The 21,982-nt window shown below is 36.7% G+C and overlaps 1 protein-coding gene across 4 annotated transcripts in view; it reads right to left on the bottom strand.

The window, feature by feature from the left end:
• The window catches only part of PIP4K2A (phosphatidylinositol-5-phosphate 4-kinase type 2 alpha), a 108,831-nt gene that overhangs the window by 52,003 nt on the left and 34,846 nt on the right, over nucleotides 1–21,982 (bottom strand). For 3 of the 4 annotated variants that reach the window (XM_027695636.1, XM_027695637.1, XM_027695638.1), the window contains 2 exons: nucleotides 1,491–1,588; nucleotides 319–415 (listed from right to left, as the gene is read on the bottom strand). In XM_027695636.1, the coding sequence (XP_027551437.1) occupies nucleotides 319–415; nucleotides 1,491–1,588 (195 nt within the window). Of the gene's footprint in view, nucleotides 1–318; nucleotides 416–1,490; nucleotides 1,589–12,890; nucleotides 12,955–21,982 lie in introns of those variants that run through there. The other variant, XM_027695639.1, reaches the window with a different exon arrangement.

The following is a 21,982-nucleotide window of genomic DNA, read 5'->3' as shown; positions in this document are numbered from 1 at the left end:
ATCTTCGTTCGCGAAGACTGGCCATTACTTCTTTTACTTCTTTACTTACTCTAACGGGAAAGATGGAAGACTAAAGATGGCAGAAGGATAGAAATCAGAAGACAGCTAGGGCAGGCCAAGAGGTAAAACAGAAATGTTCTGACTGCAGGTGGGGGAATACGTAGAAAGAAAGTCTTCTTCTTCTCTTAGTTTTCCTCCAACTTACACAAAAAACCCAATATCTTATTTCAGCACACTGGTCTGCTTGTTCACAGCTGCATCATCACTAAACTTTAAAATCTCTGTACCACAGTTTAGGTGTTTTCAAAGTGCACTTACCTGAAAGTCTTGATCATCAATTCCAAACCTCTCTCTCAGATTACGGAAAACCATTGGACAATATTCTTTAAATTTGAAATGACTTGGCATGTTTTCTCTGAAAGAATATAAAACCAAATCAACTTAATTCATGTGCATATATAACAAGTATCTCTAAAGAATTCTGCCTCAATTCTGTCCATAGAAAGCAGAGGATAAGCAGATTTACAATCTCTCTTCTAATGCTTTCTTTGTTTCAAACAGATTGGGTCTTGTTGTGTTATCTTCTTCATCTTCACAATGTTTAATAAACATATACACATTTATTAACTTAGCTATTGGCTAAGGAGCTACAACATAAGGATGAAATAAACACAAACCATATTTTGACAACTTTGAAACACGGAGTCAAAAGCAGAAAAGAATGCTTTCCCATTGCCCTAAACTTACTTCAAGGGTGAAATTTTAGATTGGATTACACAAGAATTACTATACCATTTGTGACACCAAAATGTATTGACGGTGCCAAAGCTTCGAGAAAATTTGACTCATTCAATACATAACTAATGTTAATATCCTAGTGTTAATTTTAGACTTACACAAAAGCAGAATTCTTCCATTTTCCAAAAATATTCTTGAATAAAATTCAGGTTATACATAAACAAGCATCAATAGTTTTGTATGTTTGTACATACTGCTTATGGTGGATTTATTTTTAAAAGACATAGATATTACATGAAATGACCTTAATACTTTTGAAGCTTCTATATGATTGGTATGGCTTTCTATTATGGAATATAAAAAGCTGAACACTATTCACATTTGATATATGCTTTAGATTCTCATTCTTATTCAAATATTACATTTAATAAAAAGTGCATGTGCACGAATTTATGTTTTTAAAAATATCCAAATAAAAGCTTATATCAGCCATAAATAATCACACCAAGAAAGGATCACCTTCAATATCTAAGATACCCATAAGGCAATAATAAACCATATGGAGGAAAAATTCTACCCAGCATCCTTTGCTGTTGCTTTTTAGAACAGCACAGATGGTTATGTTTATCGCAGGATTAACTTAATCATCAAAACTTCAGTACCATGCACTGAAAAATAACAGAGTTCATAGTACTTCATAAAAATATCACTGCCACTATCCACTTCCACACAAAATTGTTACTTGTACTTACTTGTTGAAAAGGTGATTGTCCACCTTTATCTTTGAGTACGCTTTGAAATCATCTGGCATCAACATAACAGGGATTTGAACATGGCTCAGTTCATTGATCTAGAGAAAACACAATATATTTATTTGCTGATGTCTCTGCAAAGATGCTGCATATGTCTTAACTATGAAAATGTTATTCAGTCAACTATTTTTTGTCTGTCTGTCCTGGGAGTGAATGTAAGTAACAGAAGAACACAAAAGCAGTTTTATTCTTTCCAGATTAAATGCAATCTCAAGACTGATACTTTGAAAGAGAAGAAAGACCATTCCATATTTGTACTTGTCTCAGAAAAAAAAAAAAGGGCTTCAAAGCACGCTTGGAGTGTACTTTTTATGGAAAGTTAACAAGGATGCCAGCAAAATGGTCCTCTATCCTAAAATACTGTTCTTGCTTCTTCAGTTGCGCGATACTTTCCAAAGATAATTCAAATTCTGTATTTCCAATTACTATTTACCCTTGTAGCTTACACAGTAGTCTTACATGACTGTGTCTTGAACTATTTATAGAAAATAAAATGAATTTTTTCATACATGTGAATGCATACACTTTGGGTTCAATAAGCACAGCTTTATTTCTCACAGTAGTGCAGAACTCAGATGAGCTTTTCTGTCACAGTATTCAGACTTTTTTTTATTGTTCAAGTTGGACAAAGTATTTAAATAGTTGAATTTTTGCTTAGAAATAGATGGGCATGGAAGTCCTAACATTTTCCTTATTTTCTTATATTTATGTGGACCATCTACTCTTTCTAGTTTTCAAATTAATATTGCCAGTATTCTCCAGATTAGGATTTTTCACATATATTTGAAATCCACTTCTAACCACATCTCTGTGATAAAATGAAGACAACTTTACCATGACCTAGTTTGTAGGCATGTTTTTATTACTGCATGTATTAATCTACCCTTACTTTAGCAAAATTTAACTAAATCATGATAAATAAAAGAGAATTGTTAGCTTGCAGTGGTGCTTTCAAACCAAGAATGAGATACCCATTACAACAACAGTCACCAAATACCCATAACATACATTTTACCTATGTTCTTACAGTACTCTACACCCTGGTCATGCATCTCGATTTACCAAGTCAAATGTTTTTGCTCATGCAAAGCACATTCTGCTTCAGCAGTTTTCTACAGGGGTTAGAGGGAAATCCCACTCTATATGAATACTAATGCACACTGGGACTCTCAGCTCTTAGCACTGCTTATCCACCACTGTTTTCCAACTAGGAAGCTGTTAGTTGCCTGTAAATGCTATTTTCTTCCAGAGAGGCTTTTGGAGAAACCTTCACTGAAGCAGCCATAGGTTATAAATACAGGAGGAAAAAAATGCACTCCCTGCAAGTATGACCTTTTGCAGAACTGAAGTTAAACAAAGTAAGAAAACAGTGAGGAGCCTTTTAGCTTTTAAGCTGAGGAAAGAAACCAACACAGGCAGGTCAGGTGCCCTCGTTACTTTTCAATATTTTAAAGTCCCAGTAATGTTCCCTGTCATATCTCATTTTTATTATTCAGATCTTTGCAGCCTACATGAAAACTGATGAAATCTGTTGAATTTACTTTAAAAAATGCTTCTTAGGAAATCCCTGAAAAGCTCTAGATAGAGGCCTGGCAGCTATATAGCAGAATGGAGAAAGGAAATAGAAAGATATCTGGAATGAGCTGAATGTGCTCTGCTCCCTGGAGTTGTAGGGAGAATGCTCTTTTCTCCTTCCAAAGGGAGAGAAAGAAGAAACTCCAGTAAATTTTTGAAAACACAGCTGTACAAACCTAATAAATCACAATGACACCTCATTAAATACAACATAACATAACAAAACACTGATCGAAAATCACTACATCCAACATACATGCTCTTTACTGAAGTTGATACTGCTGTACATCAATCTCACCCTGAAACCACAGAGCGGTTCATGAGTCTGCAGAACTAGTCTAGCTGCTGTACAAATAAAAGTAGAGACATGTAGATATATTACGCAGAGATATGAAACTTTAGATTTGCTTATACAGAATTACCTTCTCTTTTAGATTGCCAGATCACACAACAAATTCCACACTGGAACGAAAGCCAGCAGAAATCTACATGCATATACATTCCAGACAAAAGTGATCCCAAGAACATCTTCTGCTGAATACTGTCAAAAATGCCGAATTCAAACATCTTCAACTATCTAAAACAACAGAAAGTTTGCTTGCAAATTTGCATGTTAGATTATCAAAACTGCATTGATCAAATTTTCATGTGCATTTGCTTTCTTAATTTGCTGATGTAAATTTTCTCTACATACATCTATAGATTTGCTTTCATGCTGTGAATACTTAAATTCGTGTTATAATGGCACAGTTTTACTTGTACCTGTAGGCCTTACAAGCATCATCTGTACAGCGAAATAACGAAGCCAAATGTGTTTGTATGTGCACACTTTAGAGATTCATCTATTTTAAGCAAAAATTCCAAAATACTTCTCCTAAGAAGTTCCCAACAAGATCTGAATGTACACTCCCCCCATTCCCCAATCAGGCAGAAATATGCAGACTAACAGAATGTTTGGGGTTTGTTTGGTTTGGTTTTTTTTTCCCCAGGGGTGATGGTTTCCGATTTTTGGGGGCTTCTTTTTGTTTGTTTGTGGTTTTGTGGGGGTTTGTTTTGATTTTTGAGATTCATCCAACTCTGAGATATACAAAAGTAATTTCTCTAATATTTTAGGGAATTCCTCTGTAGCAGAATAGGAAAATAAAAAAGCAGGTGATGAACACACAGTAGAAATGACCTTTGGCATAGCACACCAGCCGAGTAATGGCATGTTCCAGTAGCTCAGGCCATTAATTAATTTAAACCTTTCAAGTATAAGGTCTGGTTCTTTGTGCAATAGCACATTTTTCGGACAGATTTGATGAGGCCAGACTGGAAAATGCACACAAGACAGAAAGGAATACCCGTGTCATTAGATCTTGGTGGAAACTGGAACCACACTGGGGGGGGAGGGAGGGAGAAGAAACGATATCCAAAACTCCCCCACAAACAGCTCTTGAAAAGCTAAAAGAAAAGGGAAAGGTCAGAGGGATCAATTCTCTGCCATCACTGTGTGAAGTAACAGTCACATCTGAAAGACACTAAATATGAAACGTAAAGAAAACATTTTGAGCCCCCCAACTTATCTCAGATGCAGATTTTGCTTCTTTTTGTCTGTGTTTGAAAGTCAAGCAGAAAAAGCATTAAGATGCATGTGATACCTTTGACAAATACTATGCCCATCTCTTCATGTTACCCATTAAATACAGCTAGCTCCCTTAGCAATAGCAAATGAGATGGGTCTGTGAGGATGAAAGTTCATCCAATTACAACAGAAACTGTGTTACAATAGCCGTAATAAATACATAAGAAATACCCATTTTCCTCTAAGGAGTGCTTTTGAATGTAATAAAATCATAAGCAAGAAACAATTTCCTGCAAGAGATAATGGCGAAGAGTAAATGAAGCAAAAAGAGCTCACTGGACAGAGGATGGACTTGTTGCTGAGGGCTCAGGATCAAACATTCATTTAACAACTATATGAGAATCCAAATGCATAGCATCTCCATAATAAATGCACGTGCATCATATTGAGAAGAAAAGTTCCTCTAGTCCTGCAACCTATGTCCTTTAACTGCCTTGAATTATTGTTGCCAATTAAAAATTTTGCTGAAGTTTGTCTTGCTATTTGAAACAGACAATGCTTGCTGTATCTTTGAAGAATTTAAATATCAGATAATAGCCTTAGAGAATGTTGTTTTAAATATGAATGACTAAGATTTCAGTTGCACAGTAACCATGCATATTAGGTATAAATATCTCATGCGTATTAATAACGTTTGTAGACTCATGCACACGAGATATTAATAAGCGACTCAGAAACCTCTCTTTAAGTAGTTAATTCAAATTATCTTTTGTGATATTAGTATAAGCCCAGATGGTTAAGTGAGATGGAAACAACAACTTGCAAGCTTTAAGGCAGAAGAATTTTAAAAGCCTTAAGACTGGTATCGCCTCTTTAAACATATGGTACAAAAAATTGTGGCAGTAGGGATCTGCCCAGAGTGGTGGCTTGGTCATGGTAGGTGGGAGGGGGCTGAAGCAAAAGGAGGCTTTCAGGCAAAAAACGACCGATTGCAACTCATTTTGCTCCTGCAGGTTTAGGATTGAATTCACACTGTCAGGAAAACAGAGGTTGTAATTAAACTGCAAATAAGGGAATAATAAAAGCCTACTGGACATTGAATAAATAGTAAGACTCAGCTGGTAATGATTCCGAAATTAGCACACAGAGAGGTGTTCCCACAAAGCCATTTTCATATTGGTGACATTTCAAATTAGCTTCTCTAATTTATATGATTTGAAATCAAGCAATGAATATATCATAAATTGTTAGGCATTATTAATGGCCCTTATTTAATTCAGATACATTCACCCTAAACACCACATTACTAGGGCAATGCTTAATTAAGCATTAGTTTTCATTCTGTCAGAACATAAGCAGCAATAAATTGCTAGTATGCAAAGCAGACAATGAGATATTTAAGCAGCATATAATAAAAGCAATTTACAGCATATACTGCATGTTTAGTTAGGAGTCAGGACAATGATCCTGTTCTCCAACAGATATGAGCTGATGCCTATTGCTACAATGCTACAGCAAGAAACCTGTGTAACACATTACAGCTGGTATTATTCATTAAAAAATGCCCAACCAACCAAACAACTATAAAATAAAAAATCAAAGAAATAATGTACGATGTCCAAAATTTCATCCCAAGTACATCACAAATCACACTCAGACTACTTAGCAATGCCTAGTTGTTCCTTTTGAAATTCCCTTCCTATTTAAAGCCTTGATTCTGTACGGGGTTCCTTGCATTTCATACTACAGCTTTAGTATACAGCATAGATACTGTTTCCTTTTCATTTAACGTATCAGCCAGTCAGATTCGCTGAAACCACGGAGGGATGAGGTGTTTTCACACCAAACAGCTTGATAAAATATCTCAGTTGCAGCTATGGCTCTTGGCAGTTTCATGCACAGGAAAATCCCTGCTGCTCCCAATGCTGGATGTAGGTGAAGTTGTGCAAGTGCTACTTTCTTTTCAGCTGTTTATCTCCAGCTCTTTCTGTACTGAAAGTCAACTCACAGCAGTCTGATCTGCTGAGACAAACAAGCTACAACTGGCTTTGTTCCTCTGAGAGAAAGTCAAGTGCATTTTTAACAAATTTGTGTATCTGTGTATTTTTAAACACAGATCTCGGAACAAGTAGGAGTGGTAGAGATTTCGGAAGAAAGAAATTATTGAGGTCTAAAAATAGAATTGAACTTTTAACACCACCAGCAGTTCTGAGATTTTTATGTTCATGGTTTTACTTTCTGCATCACAGTTTCTTCTTTGGCAAAGAAACTTGCACAGAAATCTGAAGAGAAAAAATATTAAACAATACTTTTCGTTCAGACACAGAGTCACCATTTTGAGCGGGCTACAAACTTTCTCAAAGGCACAGTTAATTCATTTACTATGAGGTTAATGCTTACAAAAGCAAGCCTATGGGCTTCTAATGGATTGCTCTTACAAAACAAGGCTGCAGAATAAGAATGCAACAGAGGAAAACTGTTTAGGGTATAAAATGTCACATTTAGGAGACGGTTATCCTTTATTCTTCCAGCACCTTCTTGATAACTGAGCACCTTGCAGGTCTTACCAAATAGTGTTTTCTTCATTACTAAAACACAATCACCTAGAAGGTAAAGTTTCTTAATCTAATTCATTCTATTGTCCTATGAAAAGCCACTTCCAAAGCTGTTCCTACTTTGCAAGGAGTAGGGGTTTAGGTTAAAGCACAACGGGCCGAGCGGTGACAGGTAGAGCTATAGGCAGGCATTTACATCCTCTCCTTCCCAGATGTGGAACACACTGCAGTATTGCTACCAGGACAGTAAACGCCTTGTGTTGAAGTATAAACTGAAAGTGAAGTGATTATTTTACAACTCTTTGAAATCTACCTTGAAGGGTCTGAAAAGGGTGGATGAGGTCAGCAGCTAATCAATTTTGTGGAAGGCATTTGCCTGTTACAGGGCAAAACTATCATTTGATAAATGCCATTTGACAGTTTAAATTACACTCAAAGCTATCCCTGCAAGAGAAATAAAAGGTTAAGCTAAGTTCTGTTGTAGAGAAATAAATCAGCTCAGCAAAATACTCCTTAATTTGTTTCAAATGAGGTTTTCATCATTTCAATCACACAAATATTCATCTCTTTCCCCACCTTTCCCCCCCCCCAAGGTAAAAAATATCTACCCAGACTATTTTTTTATTAACTCCACAATGTGCTAGGAGTCTAAAAGGCATAGGAGATTTCTATATAAGCAATTTCCAGTTACCTATTCAAAATCAAGTCTTGAAATTAAAACAATTATATGACTAAGAAAAAGAGAGGGCAAAGCATTTAACTTTCTCCAAGTTTTTAGGATCATTTCAATTTAAGATGTATGAAGAGAAAAAAAATCAAACCAACTTAAAAATCCACCTAGCTGCCAGAGTAGTAGGCATTGGAAGTTTTATGTCCCAAAATATCTACCAGTAATTACCAGAGTAGCTTTGTGTTTTTACAGTTCAGGTGATGCCTGTCATTAGATTTTTGGCTTTCAATGAAATTCAATAATCTAATACTAGAAAAGTAGGCCCAACCAACCCAAATGTATTTCAAACTGCCTAAATGTATACTTTTCCCAAAGTCCTAACCACAGAACATCTGAAATACTCTGCACAAGTATTGAATACGCTTCATAGATTTAGAAATTTTGAGAAATGAACACATCAATTACAGCTTTTACTTTTTATCAAAAATGGAGCAAGACTTTTCTGAAGTCTTATGGTCTGCCTTGGAATTAAAAAACCCAAATCAAAATAAAAATTTCACAGCAAACCCCAGATACTTTTGTGAGACTTCTTAGCTGCTGTTTTCCACAGTAAAAGGATATGTTTGGGCAAGGAAGATCTGTAGTACATGCACCCACGTGGAAAACAGGATATTGTGACACACTCGAGAAAGCTCTGAACAGGATATTGTGACATACCAAATACAGTCCCAAAACAGAGGAAAAAAAGTGGTTTTCAAAGAGCATTCAGGGTTTTTTTTAAATTTGGAATACGAGGGTCCAAAATCCAAGCAAAGGGTTTTATACATTGGTTATCAGTCCTGTTCAGACAGTTTAGAGTGACAGGGTTTAAAGAATCTATAACAAAAGCACCAAAATCACATTCCCTTCACAAATGTTTGGATGCAAGTTTTTAAGTCTTTCAAGTCTCTTGGACATTTGCACAGTCTAGAATATCCAGAACAGCTGCTGTATACTGTCAGAGACAAGCGTAAAGTCACATTTCTACAGATCTGATTAAACTTCCTGTGAATCTGCTTACACCTTTCAATGAGTGCAAAAATTAACACTTCATAATGTGCCAAATAATCAAAGGCCAAAAATAAATCAAGCAGCTCAGATATAATGTCTGCCATGATAATCCCTTGTTCCCCTAAAAAGCTAGGTCAAACATCATAGTAAGTACAAATATATTAATGCACATTAATGAAATGAAAAATAGAATAGAAATGTGACTTATTTGTAGTGGAGATTTTTGACAAGTTAAACACTTTTTGTATCAAATGGCACAGAAAAATAAAGTGCAGTCTCAGTTCAAAAGGAAATTTTAAAGCAAGGGAAATCCTTCAGATTTGGAAGAGTTGTGATGCATGCAATACACATGAGTTCATCTTTGTTTGCTAATGCAATGGTTAAGAAGAAAACAAGACATGACACACAAGCTCAGACAACAATTTGCAAGCTATTAGCTAGTGGGCTTGCCACAAAACTGATAAAAGAACATTTAACTTTTTGAGCAGAAATACCTTCTTGAAACTTCAATTTGTGCTGGGAAGTTGATGGATTTTGACACAATCTTTCATAGCAACAGGCATCTTCAATTATTGTTTTAAACACTGACTTAAAATACACACACTTGTCACAAGGCCCAATAACCATCTGGACTAGATTTTTCTAATTAAAGAACAAAACGCTTATCTGGCAATAGATAAACTTTCAGTTCACTAGGCTTTGTTCTGAAAGCTTCACAAGAGAAGGACTAAAGAGAGAAAGATGCTGGAACACACCAGGTATTTCTTAGCACACAGGGAAAGGTTTAACGAAGATGAGTTTAATTCTAAATACAAAGTAATACACAACTCACAGATAAGTGTTCTGCTGATTTTCTAAATTATCTATTTATTATGGATTCTGGAAGAAGAGTTCAACAAGGAAGAAAAAAATGAATTAAAATTCACTTACAGTCTGTGAATCACATTACTCAAATTTGGATAAAAACCCAACTCACCAACCACCCAGAAAATAAACATTAAGAAGTCTACTAAATAACAGCTTTTATGATTATATTTTTCAAGTATAACATTTCTGAACAGGAAAGATTAATCCATGCAGTTAAACATAAAATTCCAGTAAGTAGTTGAACAAATATGGAGATGCTGTAGTCTTACCTGAGTACTATAACAGAAAGATGAAAATCCACAGAAAAAAATTCTCTTCAAAGGAAGGCAAAGTATAATAGGAAAAGAAACTGAAGGAACCATTTTGCATATAACACTTGGCTGCATAATAAAGAGAAAGGTTTTAAGAGTATCCTGGCTAAGGACAACAAACTAGGATGGCTGCAGAACAAATGTCATAAAGCAACAATTTAAGGCATCAGATGTGCTTTATTATTTTTCAGATGTAATAACAAATATAGAAAACCCCAATTTTTTGCTATTTTTACACTGGTATAATTTCACATTACTACTAGTATTACTAGTAGTAGTAGGAGTAGGAGTAGGAGTAGTAGTAGTAGCAGCACTAAAGAAGAAAGACCAACTTGTGAACAGGCTCTAATGTGCTGTTATGCATTTCAACCTCACAAGTATGTTATTATTTAGGAAACTGTTGACTTGTGAAAAGATGACATTAAAACATGATTCCTTCTGGTAATTTCTGACTACACATTAGGTGAAGGCTGAAGCTGTGAGGCAAATTTTCTGAAACAGCTGCAATGCCATTTGCATTTTATAAATCTAATTTAAAAAGTTAATTAACTGACCAACAGTGACACCAGAAGCAAGTACACAAAGGTCATACTACACGTATTTGCCCATTCCATAAAGCGGTGCAGCAGTTCTCGGTAACATGGACCAACAGAGTAATTGGAGAGCACAAGGGACAGAACTTGCTCTGACAGCAAGTGTTAGCCTGCAGTTAAAACCTTTTTTTTTTTTTTTAACCTCAACCTATATAATCCAGGAGAAGTAATAACTTTCTGTGCAGCACCATGCAGCACTAGAGGTCCAAATGAGTAAGAAATGCATTTCCTCAGTTTAGAGAAATCCCTCCATTCACCTCCCTGATGCATCTTGGTTTCACCATATTCCTCTTGCATTTACCATACCATTTTTTACTTCAAAGTAGTGTAATGACTGAGGTCAGGCTAACAGGTCTGTAGTCACCTGTGAGGGTTACCAGCCCTCCACATTTTATCAGGATGCCATCCAGACAATTTGTTGCATGAAACACTGTATGGGCTCAGTTTATGAAAATGCTGTCAGAGCAAAAGCAGAAGCTGTTACTGGTCAGGACAGTGTGACAGCTCCTGGAAGGGGACATGAAAGGCCTTAAGTCCCAAGGAAACCAAAATGAGTCTGAGCTGGGTAGCAAGCTCAGAACAGACATTTGAGTTTGTTTATGCATTATTTTAGCACTTTCTTGTCCACCTCCTGGTCACTGAGTCAGGAATCCTTACTTGTTCTTATACGTACAGTTTCTAAACACGCATTAATCACCCCTTCTCACAGACATTAATTCAGAGATATACTCTGCAGCTACTGGCTACTGAAGCAATGAGTTTATGTGCCAGTTGTTCAGTGTTTGGGAAAGAACAGTATCCTGGTGTGGTTATAACAAGCCAGGTTTTGCTTCTGCTCTGGATATCCTCTCTCCTCACAGAATCCTAATTTATTTTGGCAGTAATGCTATATACAACATTTCATGAATTTATTATCATTACTTATGAGATATTAACTGCCCAGATATAACAACTGCAATGTTCATTTTGCTGCAGGCGAAGTATTTAAATTACTGCACAGTATTTTATGCCCACAGAGAGCCTACCCAACCCAGCAGAAGAAGAGAGAAGTAAGCGATGGGTGCAGTGGAGCCACCAGGGGCTCATCAGCTCCCAAGTCCCATCACTCTCCTAGTCCAATTAAATTGGGAGTTGAGATGATTATACAACTCAAGGTAAACATCTTTTTTTATCCCTTGATACCAAATAAAATATAATTTGTGAAAAGCAACATAATGTAATTGCACGACCTTTTTCCTCAGTTTACAGGTCAGAACTTTGCTACCAGAGGATTTCATGAGCTTAGGGGGACAATAGGACACGTTCGATAGGCAAGATGACATAAATCCGCTTTCTATTTTTATTTCTTATAGCCCAAAAATAAAAAGCAACTCCAGTGCTTTTAGTGCTGTTAATCCGAACATGCACTGGTGTCACAGTGCCTCTGAAAGGAGATCAAGCAGAAATTGCCAAACTTCGTCATTCACTAAGCACAGTGACAATGAAACATTGCCTTTACAGTAAAGACTAAACCAAACTGTAATGATAAGAAGTTTTCTGTAGCAGTTTCTACTATGCTACACATGGTAACACTGCTCCAAAATCCAGTCAAAAAGCATTTCCCATGATGAGGTAGTTGGTGCCAGTATTTGATCAGCTGCCACTCATTTCCTCCCCTGGACTCAGGAATCACATTTCCAAGACTCAGAGAGCAGAACCAGCCCACAGAAACTCTCTCTCATCACTGACATTTGACTCAGGTTATGTACTGCTGACGAACAGTATGAGAAAGGAAATCTAGCTTTTTGACTACTTCCATACTTGAAAATCCGAATTAAAAACATTTAATAGATTTAATTTATCCCTTAGGCAAGAATTTCATATACACAAATACATATTTTACATATACTCATAAATAATTTAATAAAAAAAAAAAACCCTGAGCTACCAACACACATTTTCAACCATTAATGCTAATCTGAACACAGGAAATCCTCCAATGGAAATTAAAAATCTATATAAAAAATTAGAAGCTCTGAATAATGCACCCACAGTGAGCACAACATTGCATTTTTGAAGAGCAGAAGTCACGTGGTATCAAGTCAAGCAATATTTTTGGGACCAGAGGCAGGAGCAGACTGCCTGCACAGTACAAGGACCGGTTAGCTCAACTCACAGCTGCTTTGCATCACCGCACCAGCACAGGCGATCTGGAATGTGCACCCTCATGCCCTCCACGTTCCTCTGCACACACATACTCATTTTTCCATTTTCAGTCTAAGAAATATTTTCTGAAAAACAGTGTTACAAAGGAAATACTGCCCTTAGTTTTCATTTGAATATGAAGAATGGAAAAGCAAATTTAAATTTTTTTTTTTTTTTGAAAGAGAAACTCACAGTAAAAGCTACTGCAATTTTTCTCCAGGAAACCGAGACCACAAGCTGCCATACTTTGTAAAAGACATCATAAGATGAGAAGTAACAATAAACTGCACTAATGACAAGACAGCCACTGATTTCTACTATTAGTTAATTTCTACAGTAGCAGAAAGGTGGAGTAGCTTCAGGGTCAGGTGTGAGGTGGTGGCCCTCCAAGCCACCAGGAATCAGAGGGAAGTTCACATGCACAAGTTAAGGATTGTGCTTGTCGCTTTTAATCCATCAGGAAGCATACAAAACCCAGGATGGATTTAAAAATATCTACTTCAAGCTTGTAAGCGCAGGGTTTTTTTTCTTGTACTTGATATCCCCTCCCATTATTTATAAAAGCATTTATGATTTTGTACAAATTTGACTGAAAATGCACAATTAATACTGGGGTATTTTCCAAGAAATCTAGAAGATACACCTCTACCTAGTTACAAGAAAGGACTGAAGAGGAAAACAGGTTCAATGAGCCACAGGTGCTTCCAGAAAAACATACAGAGGTCCAAGCTTCAAACAAGACAGCGTTGCCACCATCACCCCCAGAAGCAACACTTCTATCTTCTCCATTTTTGCCTGCTTTGGCACCAAAATTTTTCCTCTTCTGACCTACATGGGTGTGTGGTCAGTTGTTTGACAAAGCAGAGCTAAAACCCAAACTAAACCTGCCATAAAAGGATTTTTGCTCATTTGGATGACTTGCCAAACCTGCTCACTGCAAGGATGCAGGGGAGTGAAGGTAGCAGAGAAATGTTGCCTTCTGCAATTCCTTAAGTGTTTGGACTGTCTTAAGTGTTTGGAATACGAGCTAAAGCCCCTCAAATGGGGAGCGCTGCCTGCAGTCTTAGATGTGATTATTACGAAGTGAATAAAAATTCATCCAAAAAAGTAATTTTGAAATTTAAATGAAGTTTTAACTTCAATGCTTGTAAAACACAACACAAAATGAGAAATAACAGTAATCAGCACTAATGACCGAACTTCCTGCACACAAACCGATTTTGACATTTCTTTTTGCTCCCAACATCTAAGTATTTAAAAAACCTCAGAGTTTACGGAACTGCAAAACCAGCTTTGGGTAACCAATTTGTTTTTCAGGTGCAGGCAGAATATTTTCTTCATTTCAGCTAACAGAGTTGAACAGATAGGTCATTCAGAGTTGAGAAACCAACCAGGAGTCAAAAAAGCAAAAACTATTTGTTTTCCTTTTCTGGTTCCCTAATTAGAAAATGTTATGGAAGATGAGATCTACTTTAGAAATTTGAAGGCATGTTTGTGAGTTGAACTGATTATAGTCTTCAGATAACATTTCCTTTGTTTAAAAAAAATATTACGATATCAAGTATATGTAACTTGGTTTGATTAACTTATTTTCCACTTTGTGTATCCAGGATATTTAAGGTTGCTTTATTTAACTTAGGAAAAAGAATGCTGGTTTAGTGCATTGCTTCGCAATTTATCAGATGGAGCTTGACAAAGAGGATTTAAAAAAGGATCTCTGTTAAAAAACAAACCCTTGCCTGCCAGCCCACTGTCAAGAATCTTCAGAGATGGGCATACAGTGGACCTTCCTACTTCAAGATAGTACTGACTTCATTAAATGCAAAACAGAATTAAAATCAGATACATATTAACAAAGATCAGTTGCTTATCAATTTAAGCTTCATTTAAATTTAAACTTCTGTTTAAAATTCACTACAGTCTTCTGCCTCAGCTCTGTAGTTCACTTTAAGGAGAGCCTTGACATGTTTTTTATCTCATGCTACCTTTTGGAACCTGAATGGATGAGATTTCTCTAATTCCCAAGCAAACAGAATTTTATTTTTTCACAGCAAGGATATCTACAATTGCTAAGCAGTCATCAAGAAAATGGAATAATCCTCAACACTTGCTAAGAACTGCCACGCCTAAGCATCAACAAGACTGAAAAAGTACACATTATTTAAAAGAAAAGCATTAGATTTCTTTTTGTCTTAAAATATTTTCCTTCTTTAATTCAAGTCTGTATGACAGGTTTTCAACATTTACACATCTTTACCAGATGAATTTACTGCCTCAATACAAAAGAAAACTCATAACAAATTTTATATATTTATCAAATACAAACCAGAAGTATCCTATCTTGGACACCCAGGTATAAGAAAAAAAAAACATTTACTGTAGTGACTCAAAGAAAAAACATTTACTGCAGTGACTCAAAGTATAAAAAGAAAAACTTAAGTCTAGGTTTGTAGAGCTTCAAAGTTTGAAGCAACAAACAAATAGTCTCTGCCTAGGCTTACAGTTGCAGTTACGTATGACCATCAATAAACTCTTTATCAGCCAACAAACTTTATATCACAAACATATCACGAATCTGAAATTCGAATTCAAGCAGCAGTGCAACCAAAAGCTCTGCTGAACTTTTCATCTAGGAAGATTATCTTTCCAATTCTCATCTCTGTTTTCCTTATGTTGAAGACATCTTTGCAGGCTTCAAACACAGGAAGGTTGCCAGCACTGCAAGTACATCTTTTTGTTTTAGGGCTTTCTGTATTGTCTCCCTCCCACTTCTACTGCCTAGTAGTAGATAAGCCCAGAAGGCAAGACAGATCAACTAAAGCCAATTTTGAGGAGAGCTGCACTTGGCAGAATACAAGAATGTGTTGTTTTTCTAGGGTCATAATCCATGGAAAAAAAAAGAAAAAAAAAGAGGTAAAAAAGAAATGTTTTGGACCACAGTGTGTAAACTTAATGGGATAAAGATGACTCATACAGCCCTGGCTGGTTCAAGTGACCTCAAACACTAACACAGATACCATCAAAGAAAACACTAAATAAATACACATTCTAAAATAACATACCATCTATCTGCCAGTGCTAAGAATAGCCTTGTACTAATCTCTTAAAATACTGAATGATGGATAAACAGATGCTGTCATACTGTGATCTCTCTAACTGTAGCACTGATTGCGCTTACCAGACACAGGACTGAAAGATCTAGAAGCAAGAATAAGTATTTTGTTCCATATTTGTTCCATTGCCTAAGAGGAAATCTCCTCCATTTCCTCCAACACAAGGGCCCCTGAGCAACACCTGCTGTGCAAATAGGTTCTAGAGGGACCCATATATAGGTATGCACAAAGAATTCAGATAATTTATCCCTCTCTGTAGAAGCAGAGGTTTTGTTTCTCAGTGACTCCTTAATGAAATAAAACATGTCAAAGAGAGTATGACTAGTTCTGATGAATCCCACAAGGAAAGCAGCCAAATTTCCTCAACAGTAAGGTGGAATTAAGGACTGGTACCAGTCAGGAAGGCATTTGAGTTACTTCTTTTGAGGTTTTAGAATACATGAAAATTGTATATAAAGAATACTGTATCCTCATATTATTTTACTTTCATTTACCATCTGAAAATTATTAGTTTTATTCAGGTTGTAATGCAGTTAGAGCTAGCTCTGCACTTGATAGTGTCACCAGTAAACCACAAAATGAGTCTAATTTATGCCAGCAAAAAGTTACACTTCTGCCATTGTAGCTTATTTCATCTCATGAGAGCCGGAGACATTGGTACAAGCCGTTTTGGAAGGAGTAGTTTCACAAGCAAATTGAAAACACAAAACAACTCTTGTCTATCAACTCTGCTTGTGCACCTGGGTCTTCTGCACTCAGCCTTCCATGTATTTTTGGGTGCCTACTTTAGAGTACTCCTCGCCTGGATTTCAGGAACATCCAAGTTAAACAGCTCCCACTGAACCGTGTTCAATTTTGGAAAGTCTGTGCTTCCAAGAACTAGCTAGACGATGTTTCTGACTGAGGTTTGAACATGAAGAAAAACCTTACCAGCAGAGATTTATTTAAGTCATTTTTCAAACTGAAGTAGTATTAATTGTCATTGAGATCTCTCTAAGTTACAGTCAAAATAAAAATCCACAACAGATGTAAATAAGCTAGCATTAAATGATGAATTTACTGTTGACTACTGGTACTGTGCAAGACATGTTTTTTCTATAAAAGATATGGCTCTTACAGCCCAAGAAAGTAATTGAAGGCCAGTGACATAAAACAGGAACAACCTGAACTTTAGAAAGTACGAATTTTGCTATTTAAAGAATCTCCTGATAGAGCAAATGCTGGAGAGCGATATGAAAATAACTGTTGTCCAATTTCCCTTTCAGAACCTCTAACCCACAAACTGTCATCAGCTTTCAGTTTTCTTTGTTTTCGAAAAAAAGGAACAATTTTTTAAACTAGTATCACTGCAATAACTCTCTTTCAGCTCCTGAGACCATCTCAGCACACCAAACATTTCAGCTCTGTTTTAATGAGTGCCCTGAAAAAAGTAAAAAGTCCATCCCACAAGGAGGACTTAAGGCTCCACTCAAAGAAATGTATTTGCAGTAAAATTATTGAAATGCTTATGTGCCTCTTTAATGGCATCTATCCCATCTTTATACAATTGATCATTTTAATATTTTTTGTAGCAGATTCTTTGAAAGGAGGGTGCTTAAAGGAAAACTGTTTCTGAGTTCACAAATTACTACCTTTGTTGTTTTATAGAACCTTGGGAAAAACACAAGTTTAATTTATCCTTAAAGCATGCACTTTGTTGTTAACACTTTAAAAGTATATTGGAGGCATTTGGTGCAATAAAGAGGAAAATAATATTTAAAACATTAAGTAGATTGTTTCAACAAAGAAAAATTATGTAACTTGCTTTTTACTTTACTAAGAGTTGCAGATTGCCTTCTTTCCTTATGCTACTAATGTATCTGAATAGCAGGCTGAATTTGGCCACAAAGTGCTTTTTAACAGTACGCTTAAGCGCCCTGCTTACATTAACGCCTCCGGGCAAGCAGTAAAACCAAAAGCAAATCTGGCATTCACTAGCTGAGGTGGAGGTGCTTCCAAGGCGGTTTACTTGGGTGCTTTCACTAAAAAAGAAGCACCCCACACTCAAAACAACAACGAGATACTTCACTAGCATCTACTTACCGGTCAGACTGGTTGCTTTTTCAGTTACTATCAAACATTTTCCATTCACAAGTGTAAATGAAATCCAGGATCCAACCTGCCAGAGGATGTTACTAGCTGACAGCTATACCGTGACCATGAAGCGCCTGAAGTGTTCACACCAAGTTAAGTTAGCATCCTCTTAACCTCCTCTCTTCTTTATCTGCTCCAAAATCAGCCTTTAATACTCCTGATTTACAGGAAATGCAGAAAACACCTACAAATTTCTCACTGGCTTCACTTTCCTTCCTCTATCCTCCTTCAACAAACTTTGGTCTTCCCCAGGCAGAAATTACATTATTGAAGGATTTAACTGTAGGCTGCCTTAGGATTCAATGCAATAATTAAAGTTGTAAGTAATTTCTGCAACCATTAATTGAGCAAAATTCAACTGACCATGGAAATACCATGAGATGAGGCATAAGGCTCAGGGCACTTATCATGGTGGAGATCTAGTCAACCATAAACTGAGTCCAGAATGATATTGTCATGGTGAAGTGTTTAAAACAGGCCATAAGATGTTATGCCCTTAGAGCAGAGAAAGGGGCGCTTCAATTCCAAGTGGAGTTGAGTGTGACTAGTTCAGCTCTAGACATCTCTACTGTGGAAGCACACAGGATTTCACTTATCATTCCTTTGCTACTCTGCTATTCAAATATTTGCAAAGCACCTACTTACTGGGAACTATTATGTAGTATGAACAATTTTTGAAGACCAAGGATAAAGATTGTTGACTCTTATGCAAAATACATTTTACCTCGCAGAGAATATAAATACAGATAGTCACACGAGCAAACAGCAAAGGGGACATGCAAAGGTGCCAGGAGAAAAAACTCAAACCAGAACAAGCAAAAGGCCCGTGAGCAGCTGCTCTTTTTGCAAGGACTAGACCTATGCAAGTGCTTTGAACTAATAGTAATTCTCACGGCAGGCTGAGGAGGGGGAAGAGAAGGAAGGAAGAAGATGAGAAAGTAAAAAGCCTTAGTTTTGGTTTCTTAAACTTCATTTGATGTGATTTTTATACATAAGCATGTGCCTTGTCAACACCTTTGAATGTGAAATATGCAGTGCTATTGACAAAAAATATTTTCCTGGTTCCAAGTCTACATCTGAATTATTAGTCATTTACATTGTAATTAGTTTGAGATCTGTTCTCTTTTTAAATAAGTGTATTATGTTTCCTGAAGTCTTAAAACAGTATTTTACAACTAGCCATGGATTAACTCTTTTTTAATAATAGGATAGGTAGGGAAAAAAAATAAAGTAATTAGCAAAAGAATCCTAGACTGGAAAAAGCAACTAGCAAACATATTTATACTGCCAAAAACTATTTACTCTTTTCTGAAGTCTTAACCATGCCAGAAGACTTTCCACCTCATGTGGAATTCTTTGATTAGTGTATAATTATTACCATGTGTAATTTTCATGCGAAATCTTTCTATTTCATGCAGTAATTTGCCCCTACTTTTGCTGTAATTTTAGAAAGGCTTCTAAACACTTTAAATATAAAATCCTGGGTGTATTGTTTAACCTATAATCACATCAATTTTGATTTAGTGAGATTTTTTTTGTTCATTAGTTAAGAGATCTGAGTTACTAAAAACGAAGAGTGCTGCCATTCAAGGAGAACTCGTGCTTTTCTTATCTGTCACTGCCTGAATGAAAATATTTGTAGCCGGAGCACTGCGAAATGGTTAATGAACTGAAGGTGTTTAACCATACCTTTAGGAAGGATTTGACAGGCCTTAGATCAGCTCTTAAAAAAAGCAACACATATATCCTAAGAGCACAGAGGCAAAAACCTGCTGTCACACTGGTGAGGAGCCATTTAGCAACATGGTGATGAACAACAACCTGCAAAGCGCCTTGTGCTAAAAATATCCACTGTTTTCTTTTTCTGGAAAAATCAAAACACATTCAAGCTCCAGAAGCAGTAATCTACCTTATCAGAAAAGGAAGAATGCAACTGATAAAATACAGTAAATATAGTTTCTCTGTGCAATGTAAATAATTAACTGATTACAGGTTTGATTTGCTCTTTGAGAGGACCAGGGCAATCACAGGAGGATGCTCTGTTCACAATGCACAGTCACTCACCTCCCAGTGTTACAGCTTCAGTAAAGATCTCTGCCTTCGGGTAAAGCAGCATTTAAGTCCAAACATCTTGATTTCCTTCTGCCCCTCCCTCTCAAACTGTGTTCTGCAGGAAGCCTTTGACTGGGTCTGACATAAAAATCCATGGTTGTGGGCATAATCAAGATGAGCAAGCAATTATTATGAAAAATGTGTAAAAGTTTACAATCACAAAAAAGATTCCTTGCAAATGCTTTTTGGCAGTCAAGAATGGGGACTCATCTCGATGGTACCTTTTTTAAATGCATGTCAACAATCTCTTGGTTTTCTGCTGAATCATCAGTAACTAAGGAAAGCAGAACAGATTAAACTAGTTTAACAGCAGGCTTTTTGTGGGTAGCCTTCCCCTTTCTATGAAATGCCACACCAAGACACTGGATTCATGATAAAACAAGCCAAGGCCTTTAAAACAGAAAGAACAAAACAATTCTTTCATCTAGAAGGGGGAAAAAAGCCTCTGTTGTTTGCATAACAGAATTAATGCTGATGTCAATATTCAATTTCAAGACAAACTAATACTGTATGGAACCTGCAAGGTAGGACAGATTCTTTAAAGACAAGATGTTCAAAGTAAAGGTGCCTTTGACTGGAGTCTTCGGCGTTCAGACAGGTAAGCAGTGCTGAAGAGAACCTTAGTGTTTCCGAGTTTGACATAATTACAGCCATGACTGTCTTAGCCAAAATGTAGCAGACTGGTGTTCCCTGACACCAGACAGGATGCACAGTCATCATGTTATAAGCTCCTGCTTGACTTTTTATCCCAAAGCTGGTGGATAAAAAATATCTGCAATCATGTCTGTGGAGCTCCGTCATAAACACACCGAAATAAAAAGGTGAATCAGATGCTCAGTGTTTGTCTTCCCATGTAGCCAAGAGACTGAGGGCTAGGCTGCAGAATCTGAACTACAGAAGATTAATGGAAATACCCACTGACACTGACAGGTTAATGGGAAGAAAAGCCAAAAGCTGTAGAAAGAGAATAAATGAAGGAGAGCGAAACTCGATGGTAGGAAGGAAGAAAGCAAAAAAAAATCCAGGCAACCCCCAAGGTATCAGCATGACGCTCAACCTAAACCAGCTATTTTTGGAATTACAAGTTGTTCTGGACAAATCATCTGCCCAACTATCTTTGTAGTCGTGTATGTTTCTAAATAAACAAACCAACAGAAGGTTACCTGGCCTTTCATACACAGTGATTTGGAAGGGAAATAAAAGACTGAGCAATAATATGAGTAAAACGGCAATCCTACATTGTAAGTAAAGCACTGCAAATTCAACAGTGTTATTCTTGTTCCAATCTTTTCTGACCTAAATCTTATTATTGCAAGGAACAGCTAAGTCAGCTGCTTTCTGAATTAAATTTAACTGCTTTTCTATAAGCTGAACAACAAAAATTGTAAAGCCTCAGTAAGAAGAAAGGACAAAAGGCCCCCCCAAGTAATATTCCCTTTATCCCTGAAAACCACTTTCCATACAAATCATTTACTGTACCTAATATCAAAGCAATTTTTGGTGGAGAGTTGCAAAGAGCCCAAGACAATCCTAGTGCATCCCCCCTCTAGGCTTCTCCCCTCACTCCCCACTCAGCCCCAGCCAGTCTCCTGCAGGTGCTCTGCTCTTGCTGAGCCACAGGAACAGGGACTGCGATTCCTCCTTCTCCTTTCAGTAGGTTAACTAGCTGAAATGGGTCACCACTGTAACATACCATTGCCAAAGC

This window comes from Neopelma chrysocephalum, unplaced genomic scaffold (genome assembly GCF_003984885.1).
Source record: "Neopelma chrysocephalum unplaced genomic scaffold, ASM398488v2 Primary Assembly neopelma1_102, whole genome shotgun sequence".
NCBI classification, from domain to species: domain Eukaryota; kingdom Metazoa; phylum Chordata; class Aves; order Passeriformes; family Pipridae; genus Neopelma; species Neopelma chrysocephalum.
This window is presented reverse-complemented; position numbering and strand designations above follow the sequence as displayed.